The 20,307-nt window shown below is 52.5% G+C and overlaps 1 protein-coding gene across 1 annotated transcript; it reads left to right on the forward strand.

The window, feature by feature from the left end:
* The first annotated feature begins 4,042 nt into the window (after positions 1-4,042).
* LOC114501910 (C-C chemokine receptor type 1-like) lies at positions 4,043-9,321 on the forward strand. The gene is made up of 2 exons (XM_028518681.2): positions 4,043-4,300; positions 7,975-9,321. The coding sequence occupies exon 2, from the start codon at positions 8,042-8,044 to the stop codon at positions 9,113-9,115; it is 1,074 nt and encodes a 357-aa protein (XP_028374482.1). The 5' UTR covers positions 4,043-4,300; positions 7,975-8,041; the 3' UTR covers positions 9,116-9,321.
* The last annotated feature ends 10,986 nt before the right edge of the window (positions 9,322-20,307 follow it).

Genomic DNA, 20,307 nt, shown 5'->3' on the forward strand with positions numbered 1-20,307 from the left:
GAAAGGCGGTTGGCTCTCCATCATCTGGAGTGGTCCCAGTGAGTACGGTGGCACAGCCTCATCCGATGTCATGGGTGCGGGTGGACAGTCAGACTGAACCAGGACTGGGCATTTAGCAGGTGAACATGACAAGATCAGGACAGAGGAAGGGAGTCAAGGCTGGGTTTACGTACAGGAGGGACAGCCACAAGGGCCCACGGACTTCAGCATGACGCCACGCAAGGGCATGAGGAGGCCAAGGGCCAGTGGAACAGTGGAAATACCAGTGATCCCTCTGGGGTAAAAAGAAATGTTGGAGCTGAAGTTCTAGAGGGGGTGGGGTCAGTGGCTGGGCTGCCGGGAACTGAGATGCGCAGGGCCACAGACATGGGTGATGGAAAAATCCAGAGGTCAGGATCGCGGGTGTGAGTGGCTGAGGGAGGGAGAAGACAAGACCGTTAGAGGAGAGGAATTCAAGGGGGAGAGCCACAGGAAACCTGTGCTTTCAGTAGAAGGTAAATGCGGCTTCCAAGTCCTTCCATCTGGGTACACACAGCCTTTTACCATGTGACTTTACTGCTCCTCTTAAAAAAGTAGGTATCACTGTCCGACTCTTTGACTGTGACTTGGCTCCGTGGCTTGCTTTGACTGACAGAATACGGCAGAAGCACCATTATGTGACTTCCGAGGCTATGTCTTAATATGCTTCGCAGTTCCTGTTTCTATCTGAGACAGCCAGGCGGCGGAGCCAGGCGGGCCACCCGCCCGGAGGGTGAGAGGCCGCAGGAGCACGGAGACACCCAGTGGCCACTGCCGGAGGCGGAAGTGAAGCCACTGTGGGCCACCCACCCGGTCCACAGAGTCACAAAATGTCATTGTGATTTTAAGCCCCTGAGGATGGAGGTTGTCTGTTAGGCAGCAAAGACAGACATAGGTGGATAGTGAAGTCATCAAGAATTATTATAAGAGAATGGTAGGGGGTAATACCACACCAGAGCTGACTTCCAGGTTTGTGAGAAAATGTTTCTGCTCTTTTTAATTTTTGGAGCTATTTGGAGTGAACTGCTTTGTTGTTTATTGTGAAAAGTGCCCAGTGTATGTAATTCGGTGCAGAAAAGGGATCTCCACTCTCCCCCACGAGAAGGAAAGACTGAACCCCTCAGAGAGCATGTGTCCCTCGTGGATGTCTTCCTACTGCAGAGGGCGGGCAGGCTTCCGGGAGGAGGTGGCCCCTTGGGTAATTCAGGGGGCAGGATCTGACGTGCATGTGCCCAATGCCCCCTTGCATTTGGGGATATGACCCAGCACGACAGCGCAGCTGAGCAGAACCAAGAATGCAACCAAGGACCATTGGTTGCGTTTCCTTTGGTGTGTTAGGTTGGGGTGTGTAGCATGCTGGGGTGGGGTGGGGTGGGGTGGGGTGGGGGGACGGTGAGACATGCCCGGGAGAGGCCAGGCAGGCAAGGGGAAGCAGAGAGTGAGGAGGAAAAATGACCACCTGGCTAGATGGAGCACAGGTCGGGAGTGGTGGCGGAGGGAGAGATGGGGGAAGGAAGTGAAACAGGGTGGGAGGTCAGGGGGGAGACAGTGAGGTGGTATGGAGGGGGCAGGGCTGGGTTGGCAACTAGGGGTCACTTGTGTCACCCAAGCCCCTCTGGTCTGTCTGTGGGACACCTGGCAGTCAGGCTTCCGTGTCCAGCAAGTGGCCTGGGCTCAGAAACACCGCCTTCTGCCACGCAGCCCGGCAGCGTGTCCCAGGATGAGGCGGCAGAGAGGTCTCCGTGGTCACGGTGCCTCTGTCTGCTCTCTCGGAAATGAACTTCCTGCTGTCGAAGTTGAAACTGAAAGGTGACAATGACATCCAGGCCGCCTGCCCTGTCCTGGTTACACAAAACCTAAGGTTTCTGGGATGTTGTGTTTGAGATCGTAAAGGAGAAGCTGAAACGTGGCTGAGTCAGGATCGGATGCCATGGATGAGACGCAAAAAGGAAGTCGGAAAGATGGGAGAGGAGGGGCCCTCGGGCCGGGCCGGGGTTGACACTGGACAGGGTGTCGGATTCAGGAATCAGAGTCCTAGACAGAGTCAGGGACAGAATCTTGGGTGCGCCTTCCTGACACTTCGCTCTGTTCCCACCACGCGGGGAGTGGCTGCAGCCCCTGCCTAAAGCCGGTCCCGTGTGCTGGTAAGACGTCTCCTGGGCTCATGAGACAAAAGCCAGATGGAAAACCATGTGTATCATATGTTCCACCTGTGTTAAAAAAATTAAACAGCCGTGTGTGTGTGTGCATGCCTCCCACCTTTGAAAGGCCCCAGGGACCCTGGGTGTGGGCATCGGACGGGGGAGACGGCCCATGCAGCTGCCTCCTGTTTAGGCCTTAAGCTATAACAGCCAGAGAAGGCTTCCCAGCTCCCCTCTGGCCCAGCCCAGTGCTCCTGGAGAGAGGTTCCCCAGGACTTCCACGGGAGCAGGGCAGACGGGAAGCCAGAATCCCCCCAGGAGCAGCCCTCAACCTGGGGTGGGCAGGTGGAGATGTCGTGGACACTGCCCGGTTTGCTCACCCCTCCCGCCTGAAGTTGGGGTGACCCTAGGGGCCTCTGAGTTCCACAGCAGGACCGAGTTCAGCTTGCCCAGGGGGGCGGTGGCTCTCGGACCCCCTTCATCGGCTCCGTTTGTTTCTGGGCCCACTTTCCCCTCCCCTGCGGTGTTTCCCGGGGTCCCCGCAGGCACACTTCCTGTGCTTGCATCGAGGGAGGGAGGCCGCAGATTAACACAGGCAACTCAAAGCTCTCGAGAACTGCACTCAGTCATTCCTTTATAGGTACGTGTCCATGTATCTTCACTCAGTCCTCCCCATAAAGTTGGCGTTCTTAACCTTGTACAGTAGAGGAAAGGGACGCTTGGAAGCTTAAATAACATGCCCAATGTCAGGGAAAGGCGGGCCTAGGGTTCGAGCTCGGGACTGCCTGATTGCAGAGGCTTGGCCCTGGGTGAACCCCGTCCCCCACCCCCACCCCCTTCCCCGCTCTCTGCACAAAGGCCACACGGTCCCAGGCCCAAGGCTGTCGTGAATCTGGTTGCCCTTTGGCCTCTCTCTCCCACCATCTCTCTGTGGCTGGGCGGCCTCACAGGGGAGACCCAAACCAGGAGACTCACGGGATGTTCCAAGGAAGGGGATACTGAGGCACCTCGTCTAAAGTCTTCGTTTTTACAGACGAGGAAACTGAGCCTTGAAGGGACAAGTGACAATTTCAGAGCACGTCCATGTTTATGATTTCTGAGTGGCACTTGGCAGCAGGGCCTGCGGGAAAGATTGGCAGAATCCCCATTTCACAGAGAAGTGCGTGGAATAATCTGAGAGGCACGGGCAGCCAGCAGGCGCCGGTATTCGTGGGGAGGACGGTCGTGAGCATCACTCGTCGGACATGTTTCCTCGTGCCAGATGCCCATGACACTTTTCGCCTACAAGCCGACCTCTCGCATCCACCTACGGGCCTAAGCGTTCAGCATACTCATCGGATGGAGGGGGAACCAAGACTGGGAAAGGCTAGTGATCTGCCTGTGACTCAAGTGAAGAGCTGGGATTGGAACGTGGCCCCGTGGCGGCCCATTGCCAGGCTCCGTGCACCAGCCCTGGATTCCCTGCAGGCTGGAGGTCCCTCTCAATAAAACCTCTCTGTGGGTTTTGGGAGGGAGCCTGGGGGGCACGGACAGGGGAGGAGAGGGGGGGTTCGGAGCAGTCAGAGCCCAGGGCATAGAGGGCGCCAGAGAGAAGCTGCCGCTGCTCTCTGGCTTTTATCAGCTGGATCATTTTGAGGAACACAGGACCCAGGGTACTTGCAATCTTTAAAGGAAAGAAAAAAAAAGCCTGCTTACTGACCACAAGAGCTCCACGCCCTGCATTCGTCCCTCCCACCTCAAGTCCCAGCCTGCAATTGCTCCACAAGTTCTGAGAATTGTGCTGGCACCCACCTTGCTCCACTGAGCTCCACCCTACGCCACCTTCCCCATCCCTTAAGACAGAACTCCCCAGGGTGAAGTGCAGTCCAGTGACCAGAAAAAGTCCTTAGAGTGACCTCAGCCTCCAGCCACTGGCCGCTGGTGGGTGTTGTGGCCGTGCATGGACACCAAACCACACTAAAGGAAGACTTCTGTCCCCTCCTTGTCATTCTGAACGACCGAGAACCCCAGAGTCCTGTCTCCATCACTACACAGGAAGCTGAGGACTTCCTCCTATTCTATTGAGACCTTGAACCTTGAAAACAAAGCCTCTAGACGCTCTAGAAACAAAGACTCTGTGGACAAAGCTCCTTGACACCAGAGTAAGTGGCCCTTGTCTTGTCTGTCTTGTCATCCTCCCTGGAGGGGATCGGGTGAGAGTACGTGCATGCAGTGTGTCAGAGCAGCCCGCAGATGCTTCTGGAAGGCAATGAGCTGTGTAGCAATACTGAGAATGGGTGCATTTATGAGACTGGGCACTCGCATGTAAACCAGGTTTTTATTTTTGCTTAAAAAGGGAAGCTTTCTTGAATGATGGGTTGTTAGTCACTGACTTAGAAAGTCAGCCCAGCCCTGGCCAGTGTAGCTCGCTCGGTTGGTTGGAGTTTCGTCCCATTACAGGAAGGTTGTGGGTTCGATTCCTGGTCAGGGTACATTCCTGGGTTGCAGGTTTCATTCTTGATTTCCGGTCGGGGCACGTATAGGCCCTGGTCCAGGCTCATGTGGGAGGCAACCAATTGATGATTCTCTCTCGCAATGATGTTTTTTTCTCTCTCTAAAAGCCATGAATAAAATGGCCTTGCATGAGGATAATTATTTTTTAAAGTAAGTTGGCCCAGTATTAAGGGACAAGAGGCACTTTCTGTAGAAGGCTATTCGAGAGGAAATTACTTGCCCAGTTTTCTCCGTGTAAGTGAAAACCGCAGCTGGAATATGAAGTCAGTGCAGCAAGAGGGAGACATGAACGAGGAAGGCCTTGGCGGATGTAAGGATGATCGGATACTGAACCCACTTCTGAAGAAGACTAGAACCGAGGATCCTCAAATCAGACTGCGGGCTGGGTTTGGAGGAGGTAGAATTCCACCCAGACACAGGCAGGGGGCTAGCCGGAGGACCTCTTGGGATGCATGTATTCTGTTCGAGCAGAGACTCAGCAGAACTGTGTTCCGAAGACAGAGGGGCACGGGGGCCCCTTCAACTCGGGAGGGCGTCAGGTTTCCAGAGTTAGCAACTCCCAGGAGTTTGCACAGCCTGCCACCGGGCTGCGTGCCACTCACCAGCCCTGCAGTCCCGACTCTGACCGGCCGGACAGCTCTTGGGCTACTCAGACTGGGAGCGGGGGTGGGGGGAAGCATTGATGTGCTGCTAAGAGCCCTAAAAAGAGTCCTGATTTCTAGTCTTGCCGATTTCCATGTGTAGATACTCCCACGATGGTGGCTTTCAGCTCCATGCCGAATGTGGAGCCGAGAAAACATGCACACGGCTGGGTTCTCATGAGCCCGGCTAGGCCAGCTCCCAAACACCAGCGGGACTGGTGTCGTTACCCTCACAGACCCTCTGCTCAGAGACTCCCAGGCTGGAGGATGTTGGCACAGGGAGGTTCCGGGCTCCAGGGCCAGAGCTGGCCCCTGGGCAATGAATGGATGGCCTCGGGGCAGACTTTTGCAGCAGACTACAGCATGGTTGGCAGGTTGGATAGCAGCATGGACCTCAGATTCTCCTCCTGGGCCCCAGCCCGGCCCCCCTGCCTCTGGCGCAGCGTGTCCTGAGGTTACTGCATGGTGCCCAACAAGCTGGAAACACAGTGGATGTAGTTGAAGGTCAGGGGTATGGAGGTGACTCTCGGTTCAGAATGGCTTCTTATAACGCTGACACATCGTGCCTTTACTGTTGTCCAAATTCCCCCCCAAAACTGGGCTTAGGGGGTCAGTCTTGCACTAGCAGCTCTTTGTGCTTCCAAGCTCCTTGTTGCATGCACTGTGAACCCCCTGGGCCCCGAATTGCTGGCTGCCCGGCCGATCTGCCAGCACCGGCAGTGACAGTGGAGATCAGACATTGTCAACATGGCTCCTTAGCCACTGCCAGTCCGGGTTTCTCCAGAAAGGGGGCTGATTACTCAACCGAGGGGCAAATCCAGAGAAGGAGGAGAGAGCCGGAGGAGTGGACCCGGCAGGAAATAACGCTGCCCCGGCTGAGGTGCCCAACACCCGGCGTGCGCTTCATTTCCAGTGGCCACAGTGCACAGTGTAAATCCCTGGGCAGGAAACAGGCATTGAGCAGAGTGTAGAGGGAAGAGCCCCAGAGCCTGCGGACTGAAGCTGGGAAGTATGATATAGGGTCCACCTACGCTACTGATTGGTGTTTAAGTCAAAGCACCTCAGACTGGTGGCAACATACTGAAAGTTGCAAAGCCCAGTTCACACAGGGAGGGACTGTCGTGTCCATGACTGTACAGCAGAATTCGCTCTGGATGAGCTACAGAGAGACCTGGTTGGGGCGCCCCAAGGGCGGGGTTTATCAGCCAGAGGAGGATGGGTGCCTGGGACACTCCTGGTGTCAATGGACCTCCAGGAAGGGTCCCAGCAGGGAAGGCGTGACCCAATAGTCCACTAATATTTCCTAAGGTCCGGGTAAGTCTCCTGGGTGGCTTGTCTCGTATTTCACCCTACAGTAGCCCTTTAGGTAACTGTTCCTTCCCTGTGTTACAGAGGGGGAACCGAGGCTCAGGGGGAGATGAACGTCCTGGAGTCCGCACAGCCGTAGGTTACCCGCGTCTCAGTGAGCGCTCAGAAGGGGTCGGGAGGAGGGCTAGGGAGCAGGGCTTGGGGCGCGTCCTGCAGGCGGGCTCTCCCGTGGCTCTTTTTTGTGTGTGTTTGTTTCAACATAATCTTGGGTAAAGACAGCTATTTAAGAGCGTATTTCAGCTTCCACCTCGATGTTGAGCAATGCCTCGTGGCTTGAAGGTGTTCTGAGCTCTTCCTCCTCAGAACCTCCTCCCTTCTCCCCAGGTCTCCCCTCTTCCCCCAGCCTGTGCTTTCCTGCGAATCCTCACGGCTCTCACAAGAGGCCTCCAGAGTTACTGTCAACCTGCCTGTGCCCCATCAGGGCCCTGCTGGAGTCCTCGGTGTCCTCAAATAAGGGACGGGGTTGGCTTCCTAGAATTTCACTATGGCCACACTATCGGGGTGTGGGTGGGATGACTTGTGCCCTGTAGGACATCCTTGGCCCTGCCCACCCAACAACAGGGGCGTATCCTGGGCTTTGTGACAACCAAAAAACCCACATATTTTACACCCATTTCAAATACCCACATATTTTATACCTACACCAAATACCCACATATTTTCACATGCCCCCAGCTCTCTGTGACACCCTCGCTGAGAATCGTTTTAGCCTCCAAAGCCATGAAAATCCATCAGTTCATTTTCGATTCTCAGCCGGGACTATTTTCCATCCCGCGTCCTTCTGTGGACTCCAGAGGAAGGGCAAGGTTGGTGCTATGCGGCCGCAGGCAGGAAAGCTGAGTGGTCTCTGGAGTGGGCAGGAGAGTGATGCACGCCGGGCTCGGGCTGGGCTCTCATTCTCACCACGCGTGGGTCCTCACCACCTCAGACTTCCGTGTCACCCCTCTAAAATGGGTAGCAGTAACGGTGCCCCTCCGGGGTTGTTTAGCACCAGGTCCGATGCCAAGCCCGCAGGAAGCATGAGGGAAGCATGGGTGATGAAGAATGTGGGTGAGGTCTCCCTTTGTCTGGGTTCTCCATCCACCAGACTTTTCCTTCACGACACTCAGTGACAAGTGGTCGAATTCACAGTTTGCACACTCATTTGCTGGTTGGCCCCTCCACTGTTAAAGTATAGTTTCCAGGAGGGCAGAGGGAAGACCAGGTTCCCTTGGTCATCCTTAGGTCCCAGGGCATGGCACACAGTAGGCACTCAGCAAACAGTTGTCAAATAGTTGAAGATGTATAATCGCTGCCTTGTCTTTGTTGTCCAGAGCCCACTGCCCCTGACGGCAAAGGGAATACAGAAACCATCTTCCTGGACCCGTGGGAGAAGCCAGGATGGAAAACACCACACTCCCAGTGGGCTATGATGGGACGACCACAGAATATGACTATGGGGGGCGTGCAACCCCATGCAGTAAACAGGACTTGAGGGCTTTTGGGGCTCAGCTGCTGCCCCCATTGTACTCCCTGGTGTTTGTCGTTGGCCTGGTCGGCAACATCCTGGTGGTCCTGGTCCTCATGCAGTACAAGAGGCTCAAGAGCGTGACCAGCATTTACCTCCTGAACCTGGCCTTCTCTGACCTGCTCTTCCTCTTCACGCTGCCCTTCTGGATTGACTACAGCCTGAAGGATAACTGGGTGTTCGGCAACGGGATGTGCAAGTTGCTGTCGGGGTTTTATTATGTAGGCCTGTACAGCGAGATCTTTTTCATCATCCTGCTGACCATCGACAGGTACCTGGCCATCGTCCACGCCGTGTTTGCGCTGCGGATCCGGACCGTCACCTTTGGCGTCATCACCAGCAGCATCATCTGGGCCCTGGCCATCCTGGCTGCCATCCCGGGCTTTTACTTTTCTAAGACACAGGAGGAGCTGGGTCGCTGCACCTGCAGCCTTCACTTCCCTCAAGAACACCTGCAGCAGTGGAGGCAGTTCCAGGCCCTGAAGCTGAACATCGCGGGGCTGATTTTGCCCCTGGCAGTCATGATCGTGTGCTACACGAGGATTATCAGGACCCTGCTCAGGCGGCCCAACGAGAAGAAGGCCAAGGCCGTCCGTCTGATTTTTGTCGTCATGCTCATCTTCTTTCTCTTTTGGACGCCCTTCAATCTGACTGTGTTTGTGTCTGCCTTCCAAAACACCATCTTGTCCAGTCAGTGTGAGCAGAGCAAACAGCTGGACGTGGCCATACAGGTGACGGAGATGGTCGCCTACTCGCACTGCTGCATCAACCCCATCATCTACGTGTTCGTCGGCCAGCGGTTCCGCAAGTACCTGCGCCAGCTGTTCCACCGGCTCCTGTCCGTGCCCCCGATGAAGTGGCAGCCCTTCCTCCGCACCGACAGGCTGGAGAGGGCCAGCTCCATGCCCCCCTCCACGGGGGAGCAGGAGCTCTCTAACGGGTTCTGACTCAGCCCCTGGCAAGAGTGGCCTGCCAGGCCCACTGGCGGGAGAGGAGGCCGCTCAGATTCTGACCACTGGCACAGCGCAGACCGGGTGCCGCCCGGGGATCCGGTGGTCTAGACGGAACCACTCCTGGGGCTTCTCCGTACACTTCTCCCTGGAGATGAATGAGTGAACTGGGACATTCCAGAAGACGGGACAAAGATGATGGCGAAGGTCTTGGGCCCAAACAGGGTGGCAGGTTTGCGAACATCAACACTTGCAAACAAAGTCACTGAGCACCCCCTGCCGCCTCCTCCCCCACCCCACCTCCTCCCCCACCCCACCTCCTCCCCCACCCCACCTCCTCCCCCACCACCGATGAACTTGGAAATAGTGATTTCTGCAGTTGACTCAGCCCGCGGCCCTGCCCTCCCATGATCCCCAGTTGCAGGGTTTCGGCTCTTGGAAACCTTGAGGAACAAGGGACTCATGACCTTGACACCTAATGGGAAATAGGAATAGGAAACTGCTGTTGCCCTGGAACTTCCCTTAGAGAAAATTCTTGTATTCACCAAAACCAAACCACGCAGGCAGCGGGCTGGACAAAGACCGTGGTATAATGTGTGGTACTTCTGGCAACAGCCACAGAAGGAAGGGAATCGTCATTCCCATGACCGTGCCTTTTTTTCTGGACATTTTCACAGTCTCCCTTCCCTGTCAGTCAGGCGATGTGGCAGGCAACGGCTTTACTGCTGAAGTGACCCAGGGGCCAAAGGACACAGGGTTGATTTTCTTCCTTCAGGTCTCTGGTTCGATGGACCAGAGCTCTGCCCACCAACCACCTTGCATCCATCCTCAGAAAACTGACCGGTGCGCCCGCTGATGGCGTCTGAGGCTGGAACAGAGGAGCGGACCAGGCGGGTGGGCTGGGGACTCTGCCTTGATGTAGGGGGTGGAGAAGGCCCTTCCCCCAAAGAAACGTATTTCCCCTAAATGTCTCTAACACTTCACCTCCCAGCAAGGACCTCCTATTTCTCATGTCTCTGTTCCCTTGTTCCTCAGACTTAGCTTTCCTTAAAACTCAATTTCCCGGTAGCATAAACTATTTCTAAACCTGCTTAGAAACACAAAGGGAAAAAACCCAGACATCAAGATCACCCATAAGCCCCACTACCCAAAGTCGGCCATTGTATATGTTTGATGTGCTTTCTTTCGGCTTGTTTCTTCTCTTGGGGCATGTTTATGACTGTAACAAAGATGGACTTCTGTGTCCCCACCTCCCCTCTGGACTCCCTTCTGCCCTGGTTGGTTTTAAGTAGTAGGATGTTCGATCACTTTTCCGGGGCAATGCATCATTTCAAAGCATTGTTCTTGGTGTCTGGGCTGAATTCCATGGCAGGAATGTACTGGAATGGACTCATGACGCCATTATCACTTGCACAAATCAATTCAATCACATGTGAGACTGAAGACCAGCTCCTGTCAAAGCAAACCCTGGGAGACACAGGTATGGGATTGGGGGGAGGGGGTGCTGGGAATGTTCTGGAAGAGCCCTCTGCTTAGTGAGGTGGACACACACTAACAGAGCCCAGGTTGGGGCGGGGGGAGTTGCTGTGGAGCCTATAGTGCCAGGACAGCCAAGGGGAGAAAGGACCGCCCTGGTCAGAAAGCATGCTAAGGGGCTGGGTGTCCCACCTAACAACACCACGCCACCACTGGGCTGGCCTCTCTCCTTCTGGACACCAGTGTGCTCTTACCAAGCCACCCTCCCATTCAGGCGGGGACCTGCTATGTTGGTGTGAAGAAGCTGGCATCACGAAGGTTTAGAAAACTTTTGTCTGGTGAGGAGGAGGTCACTCTGCACTGGGCTTATGCTTCCACATAGAAGATGGGGACAAACAAGGGCTTTGGAAGCCAAGGTGCATGTCAGCTCCGCCCTGGAAGCCTGCCGGCCACCTCTGCAGAGTGGAGAGAAGGAGGGTTAATGGAACGAAAATACATCGGTCCATTGCTTTGGTGCAATAAAACTGCATCAGAAACCAAAATCTGGCCCGCAACTATATCATGATAATGAATGTTTCAGGACATCCTCCAGTTCCACTTTTGAAATAGTGCTTTTTTTTCTTGTTACAAAAACAATGCATGTGCTTTGTGGAAAACTAGAAATGGGTAAAAAGCCCAAAGAGGTAAAGAGATGTGCCTGCATTCCCACTCCTCAAGTCCAGCCTCTCTGAGAGGTTAGTATTTCAGTGCATCGTCTTCCAGCACTGATTATTTAAAAATAAAATATTTTTTTTCTAATTGATGTGTGTTTTCCAACAGCTATACACAAAAACACTTCGGTTGTTTGGATCTAGCCACTTCATAAGGGGAACAGTCCAGTATTTGCTTTGGCCTCAGGGCACTGAGGAAAAAGCCCTGAGACAAGAGGGAAAGTCTGGCCCTGGGTTTAGAAATGGCATTGTGTGCCTTGTGGGAGCCGGCGGGCGAGTGTGCACTGGCTGGTGCCTGGCCTCTGACCACGGGAGGAAAGTCTCCTCAGGTCAGCCACACGGGCAGTCCGGAAGAAAAGCCAGGTGTGGACAGCAGCAAGGACAAAGTGAAACCTGTCAGCACAGACAGCAACCCTGTGCACAATTAGACCTCATGAGGACGAAGTATGTGGACAGGGACCTGCTCCGAAGCTGCCCTTCCCCATGGTGACACACACAGGCACCTGGCCCAGGACTCAGGAGCAGCAGGGACCAGTCGCTGCAGGTCCAGGTGCTGCTCAGCTCCCACAAGAGGAGCCGGTAGGTGGACAGCAGTGTGTGGAAGCCACCACAGGGCCTGGCACAACAGTGTCTCTTCTTCTTTGCAAATGACACATGAATTATCTCTCCTGGTGGACACTCACCCGGCCCTCTACAGGCAAGAGATTCTGGGAAATGTCAGTCCAGATAAACTAAACTGACACTGGACAAAACCACCAGAAGGGCGATGCGCTTTTTCACCTGTGCGCTCTTTCAGGACTAGCCATTATTATTTTTTTTTAAGATTTTATTTATTTATTTTTAGAGAGAGAAGGGAGGGAGAAAGATAGAGAGAGAAATATCAATGTGCGGTTGATGGGGGCCGCGGCCTGCAACCCAAGCATGTGCCCTGACTGGGAATGGAACCTGCGACAGTTTGGTTCGCAGCCCGAGCTCAGTCCACTGAGCTACACCAGCCAGGAGGACTAGCCATTATTTTTGAACAAACATATTACATGAAAAACTGCTCTTTCTGGGAAGAAAGAAAAAAGGGAAAGAAGGAAAGAAGGAAGGAAGGAAGGAAGGGAGGGAGGGAGGGAGGGAGGGAGGAAAAGGAAGGGAGGGAGGGAGGGAGGGAGGAAAAGGGAGGGAGGGAGGGAAGGGAAAAGAGATCGGGAAAGTTGAGGAATGAGAGAGAGAGAGGAAAGAAGATGAGAAGCGGTTTCTGAGAAGAACCAGGTGGGGTGAGCACGCATCCAGAATGAGGGTGGGTGTGTGGCAGGAAAAGAAACTGCTCTCTGTAACACTTGCAAGTTTTGTTGGGACAAAAGCTGAGTAAAAGCTATTTAAGGTAAGGAGCTGGCTGACAGATGTTGCTAAGTAACGTTATCTCAAGGTCACTAACCTTGCTCCTGTTTCTGAATGCTTGCTTTCAGCAGCTGGTTCCCCCTCCCTTTCTGCCTGTGTAACTGGTATATAAAAGGACTCCAAACCCCCCTTAATTTGGGAATTAACCCCCCTTGAGCCCATGTGCGCATGTAATAAAGTTTGTGCTTTGTTATCTCCCCGAGTGTGGGCAGATTTTCCACAACATTTTGGTGCATTGGCCGGGAAATCCCTCACTCGAGCAGGGATATTGCCTCAGGTGAAGGCAACCGGGGGAGTTGGTGGGGGATCCCTGCCGCCGGGGAGGAGCACGTGCCCTGGTGATTCCAGGCTTCCCGGGGCAGAGACTCCCATGCCGGTCCCCGACCGCTCTAACACCCAGGCGGAGGGGAGAGATAAACCACGGACTGTTGGAGGTGCCAATCAGGTATCGGTAAGTGCCCTGGGGACCGGACCTGAGACCAGGGGGGGCTGATCACCCCCCCAACCAGAAAATTCAGGAGTCTGGGCCAAGACCCAGACCATCGGACTCCTTCTCGGGGGAGAACTGTGTGACTGACTGTGTGTGAATGTGTTTGTGACTCCACGGAGCCGGCCAGGCTTACGGAGTCTGATTGGGCCCTCACCTGCGGTGGGCATGTGAAAGATCCCCTTTTCCTTTGTTTGTCTGCGTCATTTGGGAGAATTCATCTTGAGTTGGGGGGTGGTTTCTGCCACAGTACTATATTGCATGTATGTGGGTGCACCGCCATTTTGAATAAAATGGAGGAGGAGCCACGTGAGTGCCCCCCTGCCCCAGGGCGGAGGTGCATGGTTGTCATCATCTTGGATGATGGGTCACGTGAGAGCCCCTCCATCTTGGAACTGGGCAAGGTGCCAGGCTAAGGGCTCTCTCTCCAGACTGCACCCGTCTGGTTCTCTGTGTAACTGGTTCTGATAAGAATGACTCTGAAGGACATGTACTGAGGTTTAAGGAAAACATCTGGCCTGTAGGGTGTTTGCAGGGTCCGAGCTTCAGAAAACTGCAGAATGTCCCTGCAAATCTAGGGAACTTTAGTGGAAGGTACCTGCAGTGCCAGGGACTTTCGGCTGTCCTTCCCAGAGTGGGAAAGGAACCAGGATTAAAAGAATAATGGTTAAATCTAAATGAGTAAAATTATGTATGAAGAATGTAAAGTTTTAAACCTGGAGTAAAGGAAACCTCAACGATTTGGTTTCTGGTTTTGTGGGAAAAGAGCAGTGTTGTTTCTGATCAAAAACCCTCTGTACTTAAAATCTGTTTAAGGTTGCCTGTAACTGGTTGGGGAGGATGCCTTTGCCACTCGGGACCTGGGAAGGGTCATTTGGGGCTGATGAGTGCTTCAGCCAGAGGCAAAGCAGCATGTCTCTGCCAAAAGACCGGGCCTGAAGGAGTATGTCTCTCTGCAAGAGAATGCCCCGACCTGTGTACTGTTCTGGAAACTCTGTGTTTTGGATTTTGCTCTGCATCTGCTCTGAAAAGGAAATTAAGGATTCCAGGGAAGGTTAAAACTTCACATTCTGTAGAAAAGTAAATAATTTATATATATATAATATACATAATATTTTATATATATTATATATAATATATTATATATATAATATAATATATTATATATATATAAAAGAAGAAGGTCTGTGGGAAACTGTAAAGATAAATGGAAAAGTAAAAGTTTTAGAAAGGAATTATGTGGTGTTAGTTAATAATAAAAGGTGTAAGGCATGGAAATACACTCTTGGTGGATATCAGAAAATGTATGAAAAAATAAAAGAGTTGTAAATGTTGCAAAAAGTCTGTAGAGGTGCAGGTTTTAAAAAGCCCGGTGGATATCAGAAGGGAAAAGATTTTTCTTCAGGCTTTGTATTTTTCTCCCTACCTGATCCCTCCAGAATTTGGCATTCTGAAGGAGTGAGTGAAGACATAAGGTTTCTTTGCATAAAACCAATAAAATCAGTCGCTAATAGTGGTTTTGTTAACCAAGACTTTGACTGGAACGTCACGTCTGATGGAGGCATGTATGGGTTCTGGTCATCACCAGAGAGCCCTGAGGAACTGGGATTGACTTGTGAAGCTAGTGTAAGCCCACAGAAAAAGCCTGGTACTTTGGTTGGTGTGCAGTTCATGGCAATCTTTCCAGGGAAGGAACGAAGGTTGCTTTCATGAAAGATGGCCAAAAGGAACCTGTGGGCACAATGAAAAACTCAAGGATGTGAGTGAAACAACTGGTACAGGCGGAGTCAGATGGTGGATGTGTGGCTCTGCTTCTGTGCCCCGAGGGGCGGACTGAGAAGTCAATCTGAAGGTTCCCTGTGTGAGTTCCAGCAAAGCAGAATTAAAGATCATAAGTGAACCAGGCTGCTTTTGGTGTGTTTATGCAAACAAACAGTCAAAATGAAAAGCAGAACTCAAAGTAGTCCCTTTAATAACAGTGAGGGTGATCTTAAGGAGAAAAATTATGGTTCAAGGGAAATCACAGTGCTCAGTATTAAACATCAAAATAATGCAGCTGTCTTAAAAGTCTGTTTTCATTTAAAAGTTAAAACTGGTTTTGTAATATCATCAAAAATGTACAATTTACAGGTATAAAGGACCTGTCAAATTGCCATTGCTGAATGTCATTAAAGGAAAAAACTCGCAACTGAATGCCTTCCCAAAAGACAGTCTCACAGGCACAGTGACTGGTTTGGGGACTATTGTGTAAATTAACCTGTGTGTTCTTCTGTTTTCATAGGACGTATGCCTATGACTTCATTACCTCACTTAAGGAGCCCATTTTTCATCATCGCCCCCTGGAGCTCAATGGTTTGGCTAAGCTAAGTGGTTGGGTTAGTAAGCAGTTTGGGCGATCTGTGGGCTTCACTTTAAAACTGATTTTCCCTTTTCTGTCTTAATGGCTTCAACAGGAAAAGTTTAAATATCTGAAAGGAGGGAAATCATAATATATTCCCTTCAGCCTAAGTAAAGTATAATGGGCCACAAGAGTTTTGGATAAGTGTAGCATGCCTTGTACACCTTCCTCCAGATAAGCCATACCTAGGCCCCTGCCTTTGTCATTTAATGGTTGTGATTTAATTGTGCCTTTCAACTCTTTCCAAATCTGTCACCTCCAGCATATAACCAGGATGCCAACGGTCCAGTAATGCCAGCCTTTGGACATCGAGCCTGTGACTTCCTGGTAACAGCCAACTGACCAGGATTCTGTAAGGTCCTTCCCCTTACAAGAAGGACTCCCTCTGTGCTGCACCCTCTTTCAGGGCACCCCAAACCCACGGGTAGGTAGAACAACATCCATTTCCAGCCGGAAGCAGTTACAAGAAGACAAGACCTTCATCCATTGTCCTTTAAAAGAATTTAAAGTGGGTATATATCTAAAATGAAAAATCGTTACAAAGTGCAGCCAAGGGGTGGGGGACCCCAAATGGGCATTTGGAATGGGGTCCATAACTCAAAGTGTCCAGGAAATTTTAAGATGTCTTCACCCCTTCCCCCACAGGTGCGAGTTAGGGAGGGACACACAGAGCAAAATATGCGGGGCTGTTTTGTACAGGAACAGCTCTGCGGCTGACCCATGGCGTGGTCATTTAGCATACCTGTAGCCTTCGGCTGGTCACTTGGATGTGCTGAATGGCTGTGGCCATGCTCTGGGCCAGGGAGATAAAGAAAGACTCCCCTGCCCAGGACGTGACTGGGAGGCAGGTCCCCCGAGTGGGAGCTTGAGAAGATTGGCTCCATAACATGGGACCACACCTGCCCAGACCCATGATAGCAGCCAGACGGGAGCGGGTACTGGCCTGTCCAGGATCTGTGGGCTGTCTACGAAGCAGCAGCAGACAGCCGCCGCCCAGGGGTCCCAAACCCGTACACCCTCCCGAGCCAGCTTCCTCCAACAGCAACATGGTTCACCTGCCTTGATCTGAAGGATGCCTTGTCCTGCATTCCTGTGGCACCTTCCAGCCAACCCATTTTTGCCTTTGAATGACAAAAATCCACACACAGTGGTCAAGACTCAGTTAACCTGGACTAGACTGCCCCAGGGGTTTAAGAACTCCCCAACCCTATTTGGGGAAGCCCTAGCAGGAGACCCCTCGCTGAGGGGGGACGGACCTGACGATTCTGCAGTACATGGACGACCTCCTCCTGATGGCCCCATCCCAGAAACGGTGCCAGGAGGGAACACACACGCTGCTGAAGTGTCCCCCCCACCACAGCCGTCTGCACAGTCCTCTGTCATGGCCCATCTCGTTGCTCCGTCGGGTTCGCCTGCCCCAGTGGCCTGCAAGCTCCCTTGGGGCTCTGGGAATGTCGCCAGGTGCAGAGCTCAGCAACCAGGCTTGCTGGAAGTACTCACGGTGTGATCAGGGGCGAGGACAGAAAATAGCAGAGTTGTCAACACCCTCCAGAACCTTGTCTGATTTCTGAGAAAAATGCTCGTTTCCTGCACCCTGCGGCTGTGGAACTCAGCCCTACTACCAGGCTTTGAAGGGTCCGGACACTAAGAGAAAGCCTTCCAAAACATCAAGAGGTGCCTCTGTAATGTTCCTGCCCTTGGACTGTCAAGCCGGGGTGGCCTTTTAATCTGTATACCCACAAGAGACAAGGTAGCCCTTGGGTCCTGACCCAGCCTGTCAGACCATGGCAACACCCGGTGGATCACCTGTCTAAGCAGTTGGACCATGACACCACCGGCTGGCCACCTCGTCTGAGGGCAGTCACTGCTGCCATAACCCTCTTGCAAGGGGCATAAGTGGCTGTTGAACCCCAAACTGACTCAATACCAGGGCATCCTCAAGGAAACCCGAGGGTGCGTGTTAAGACCATGAAACAAGTCAATCCAGCCACCTACTTACTGGCAGAACTTGGAGAGCTGGACCATGACTGTCTTAGAGTAACTAAAGAAGTCCACGCCAGCCGGCCAGACCTCCAGGACCAGCCCCTGGCCCAACCCGATGTTGATGTCACCCACTACATGGATGGAAGCAGCTATATGGTTGAGGGCAGGAAAGTTGCCGAGTATGCAGACCAGAAAACTGGACTGCCCTGGACAAACTTACTGCTGCAGGAGTCACCCCTTGGATCTACTACAGCCAGGCCAAGACAGCAGTAGATCCCAAAAACCCAAAGACTAGGCCTGTGCCAAAAAACCCACGGTAAGACACTGGAGGACGCCAACCATTAAAAAAGACACCAAGGAATAGACTGTTGTTCCGCAGGGTACCTGAGCTTAATTGGCACCTTTGCAGGAGCATTGACAATTGGACTAGTGACTGTGGCCCCTGAGGAATGGAATCCCTGCAAAGGGGGTCACCCTAGAAATAGTTTGTCTCTGTTTAATCTCTGTATTTGGATTTATTGTATGCTTTGCTTAACAAATGTGACCCCTGTCTCAGCCCCAGCCTACAGATGTAATACCACCGGAATGTGGCCCTTGTCTCAGCCCCAGCCTGCAGATGTAATACCACCGGGCATAGGATTATGCTCAGCGGTAGAGTGGTCTCTTACTATCTCCCAGGGTCAGCTTTCAGCTCCTCCACTGACATGCCATCGGTTTGCGTTCAGTCACAGCAACCCCTCTGCACTTGGGGAGGAAAGGTATACTGGACTGGAGTAATATCCAGGACCATGAAGTGCCAGACCCGGAGGTGTCAAGCATATAAGACCCTGCATCCTCTGGACCTTAGTCCAACACCTAGGGCCACATTGACTCGTAGGGCAGCCACCTCAGTGCTAGCCCTCCAGTGGTACCAACACCAGTATCAGCAGCTGTAACCCTCCCAAGGACCTCAGCCTTATAGCCAGGTATTAGAAATGCTAAAAGGGATAAAACACCTTATAGCATCAAAGGGGGGAATGTGGCAGGAAAAGAAACTGCTCTCTGTAATGCTTGAAAGTTTTGTCGGGACAAAAGCTGAGTAAAAGTTCTTTTCGGTAAGGCGCCGGCTAACAGACGTTGCTAAGTAACGTTATTTCAAGGTCACTAACCTTGCTCCTGCTTCTGAATGCTTGCTTTCAGCAGCTGGTTTCAGCACAGTTCCGCCTGTGTAACTGGTATATAAAAGGACTCCAAACCCAGCTTTTTCGGCTCAGGATTTGGGAATTAACTCCCCTTGAGCCCATGCGCGCGCGTAACAAAGTTTGTGCTTTGTTATCTCCCCGAGTGTGGGTGGATTTTCCACAACAGGTGGTCTTCTGAGAAGACACAGAAGCGTGACACCCTCTGGGAACCAGATGTTGGGCAGGATTTCTACCGTGCACGCAGGGAGCCATGTACCTGGGGGTCAGGGAATGAACCGGGAGACGGTCAACAGCAGGAGGTCACCAAAAAATACTGACTTGGAGCTTTCTGTTCAGGAGGTGACCCCAGCGCACCCGGTGAGCACAGGCTCTCTAAGGCAGGTGTTCAAGGGCCGGGAGCCCCTGGGTAACATCTGTCTGAGCTTCACTTTTCATATTAATAGAAAGGAGCAGTGAAAACCAGGGCAGGTGTAAAGACTGGAAACAAAGGCCTTGTTGGGAGGTGCTCATTGCTCAGGGTCCCCACTCCCCTGAACTTCCTGCTGCTCACACTTCCCGGGGTCTCCCAGGCCTCTGCCTCTTTCAGCCCGGCAACAGTGTGGGTCACACCGGGTGTACTGCGGCACAGCTGCCAACAGGAATTTACTAACTAGCTCTCTATACAGACCCTCTGCTTCCGAGGAGCCCCCTTATTTTATTTATTTACTTCTTACAAAGTTTTCCTGAAGAGGAAGTCCTGGAGCATTTTCTTTGAAACAGTGCCACATACTAGCGATTCTCTTGCGTTGCTTCGATGATGAAGACACCTTCGGGAAGCCTACAGGTTGTGGCTGTTTGCACTTGACATCATGGGGTAGCGGCAGGGCATCTGCCTGGACCACTGGGCCCTGCCGTGTTTGTGCCAGTCCGCACTGGGTTCCTAAGGACAATAACAAAAAGGAGAAGTCATCCCCATAACTTCACTTTGAGTGTGTCTTTGCAAAACTGCAGAAGTTCAAGCAGCTTTGTACTTTTGTTTTCTCGAAACTCAATTTTCTTTATTTTCGCCAGGAAGCAGGGCTGGGAGTTGCCCTGAAAGTAAATAGAAAGTCTTCAGTAGATGTGACCACAGGAAGGCTGCAACCGTGTTGTCCACAGTTGCTGCTCATTCTGAGAGAGAACTAGACACACGCTTCCTGGAGGTCCAGCACTTAGTTAAAGTAGTGAACAAAATAGACTGCTTCTTCCTGCTCTCTCGGACACCTTTTGTATGTTGAAGGTAAAAGGGGAAACAAACAAGAAGCAAACAAAAAAAAAATCCAGGGGATTGGGTAAAGAGATTCGGTAATGATGTGCTGCAGCCAGCGCATCACATTTTTACAGACGAGGAAACCGAGCCTTGAAGGGACAAGTGACAGTTTCAGAGCACGTCCACGTTCATGGTTTCTGAGTGGCACTTGGCAGTAGGCCTGCAAGAAAGGTTGGCAGAATCCCCATTTCACAGAGAAGCGTGTGGAATAATCTGAGGGGCACGGGCAGCCAGCAGGCGCCGGTATTCGTGGGGGGGACGGTCGTGAGCATCACTCGTC

Source organism: Phyllostomus discolor, chromosome 7 (genome assembly GCF_004126475.2).
Source record: "Phyllostomus discolor isolate MPI-MPIP mPhyDis1 chromosome 7, mPhyDis1.pri.v3, whole genome shotgun sequence".
In the NCBI taxonomy this organism is placed as follows: Eukaryota; Metazoa; Chordata; class Mammalia; order Chiroptera; family Phyllostomidae; genus Phyllostomus; species Phyllostomus discolor.

Coding starts and splice junctions, on each gene's coding strand:
- LOC114501910 (XM_028518681.2), top strand. CDS start 8,042: ATGGAAAACACCACACTCCCAGTGGGCTATGATGGGACGACCACAGAA.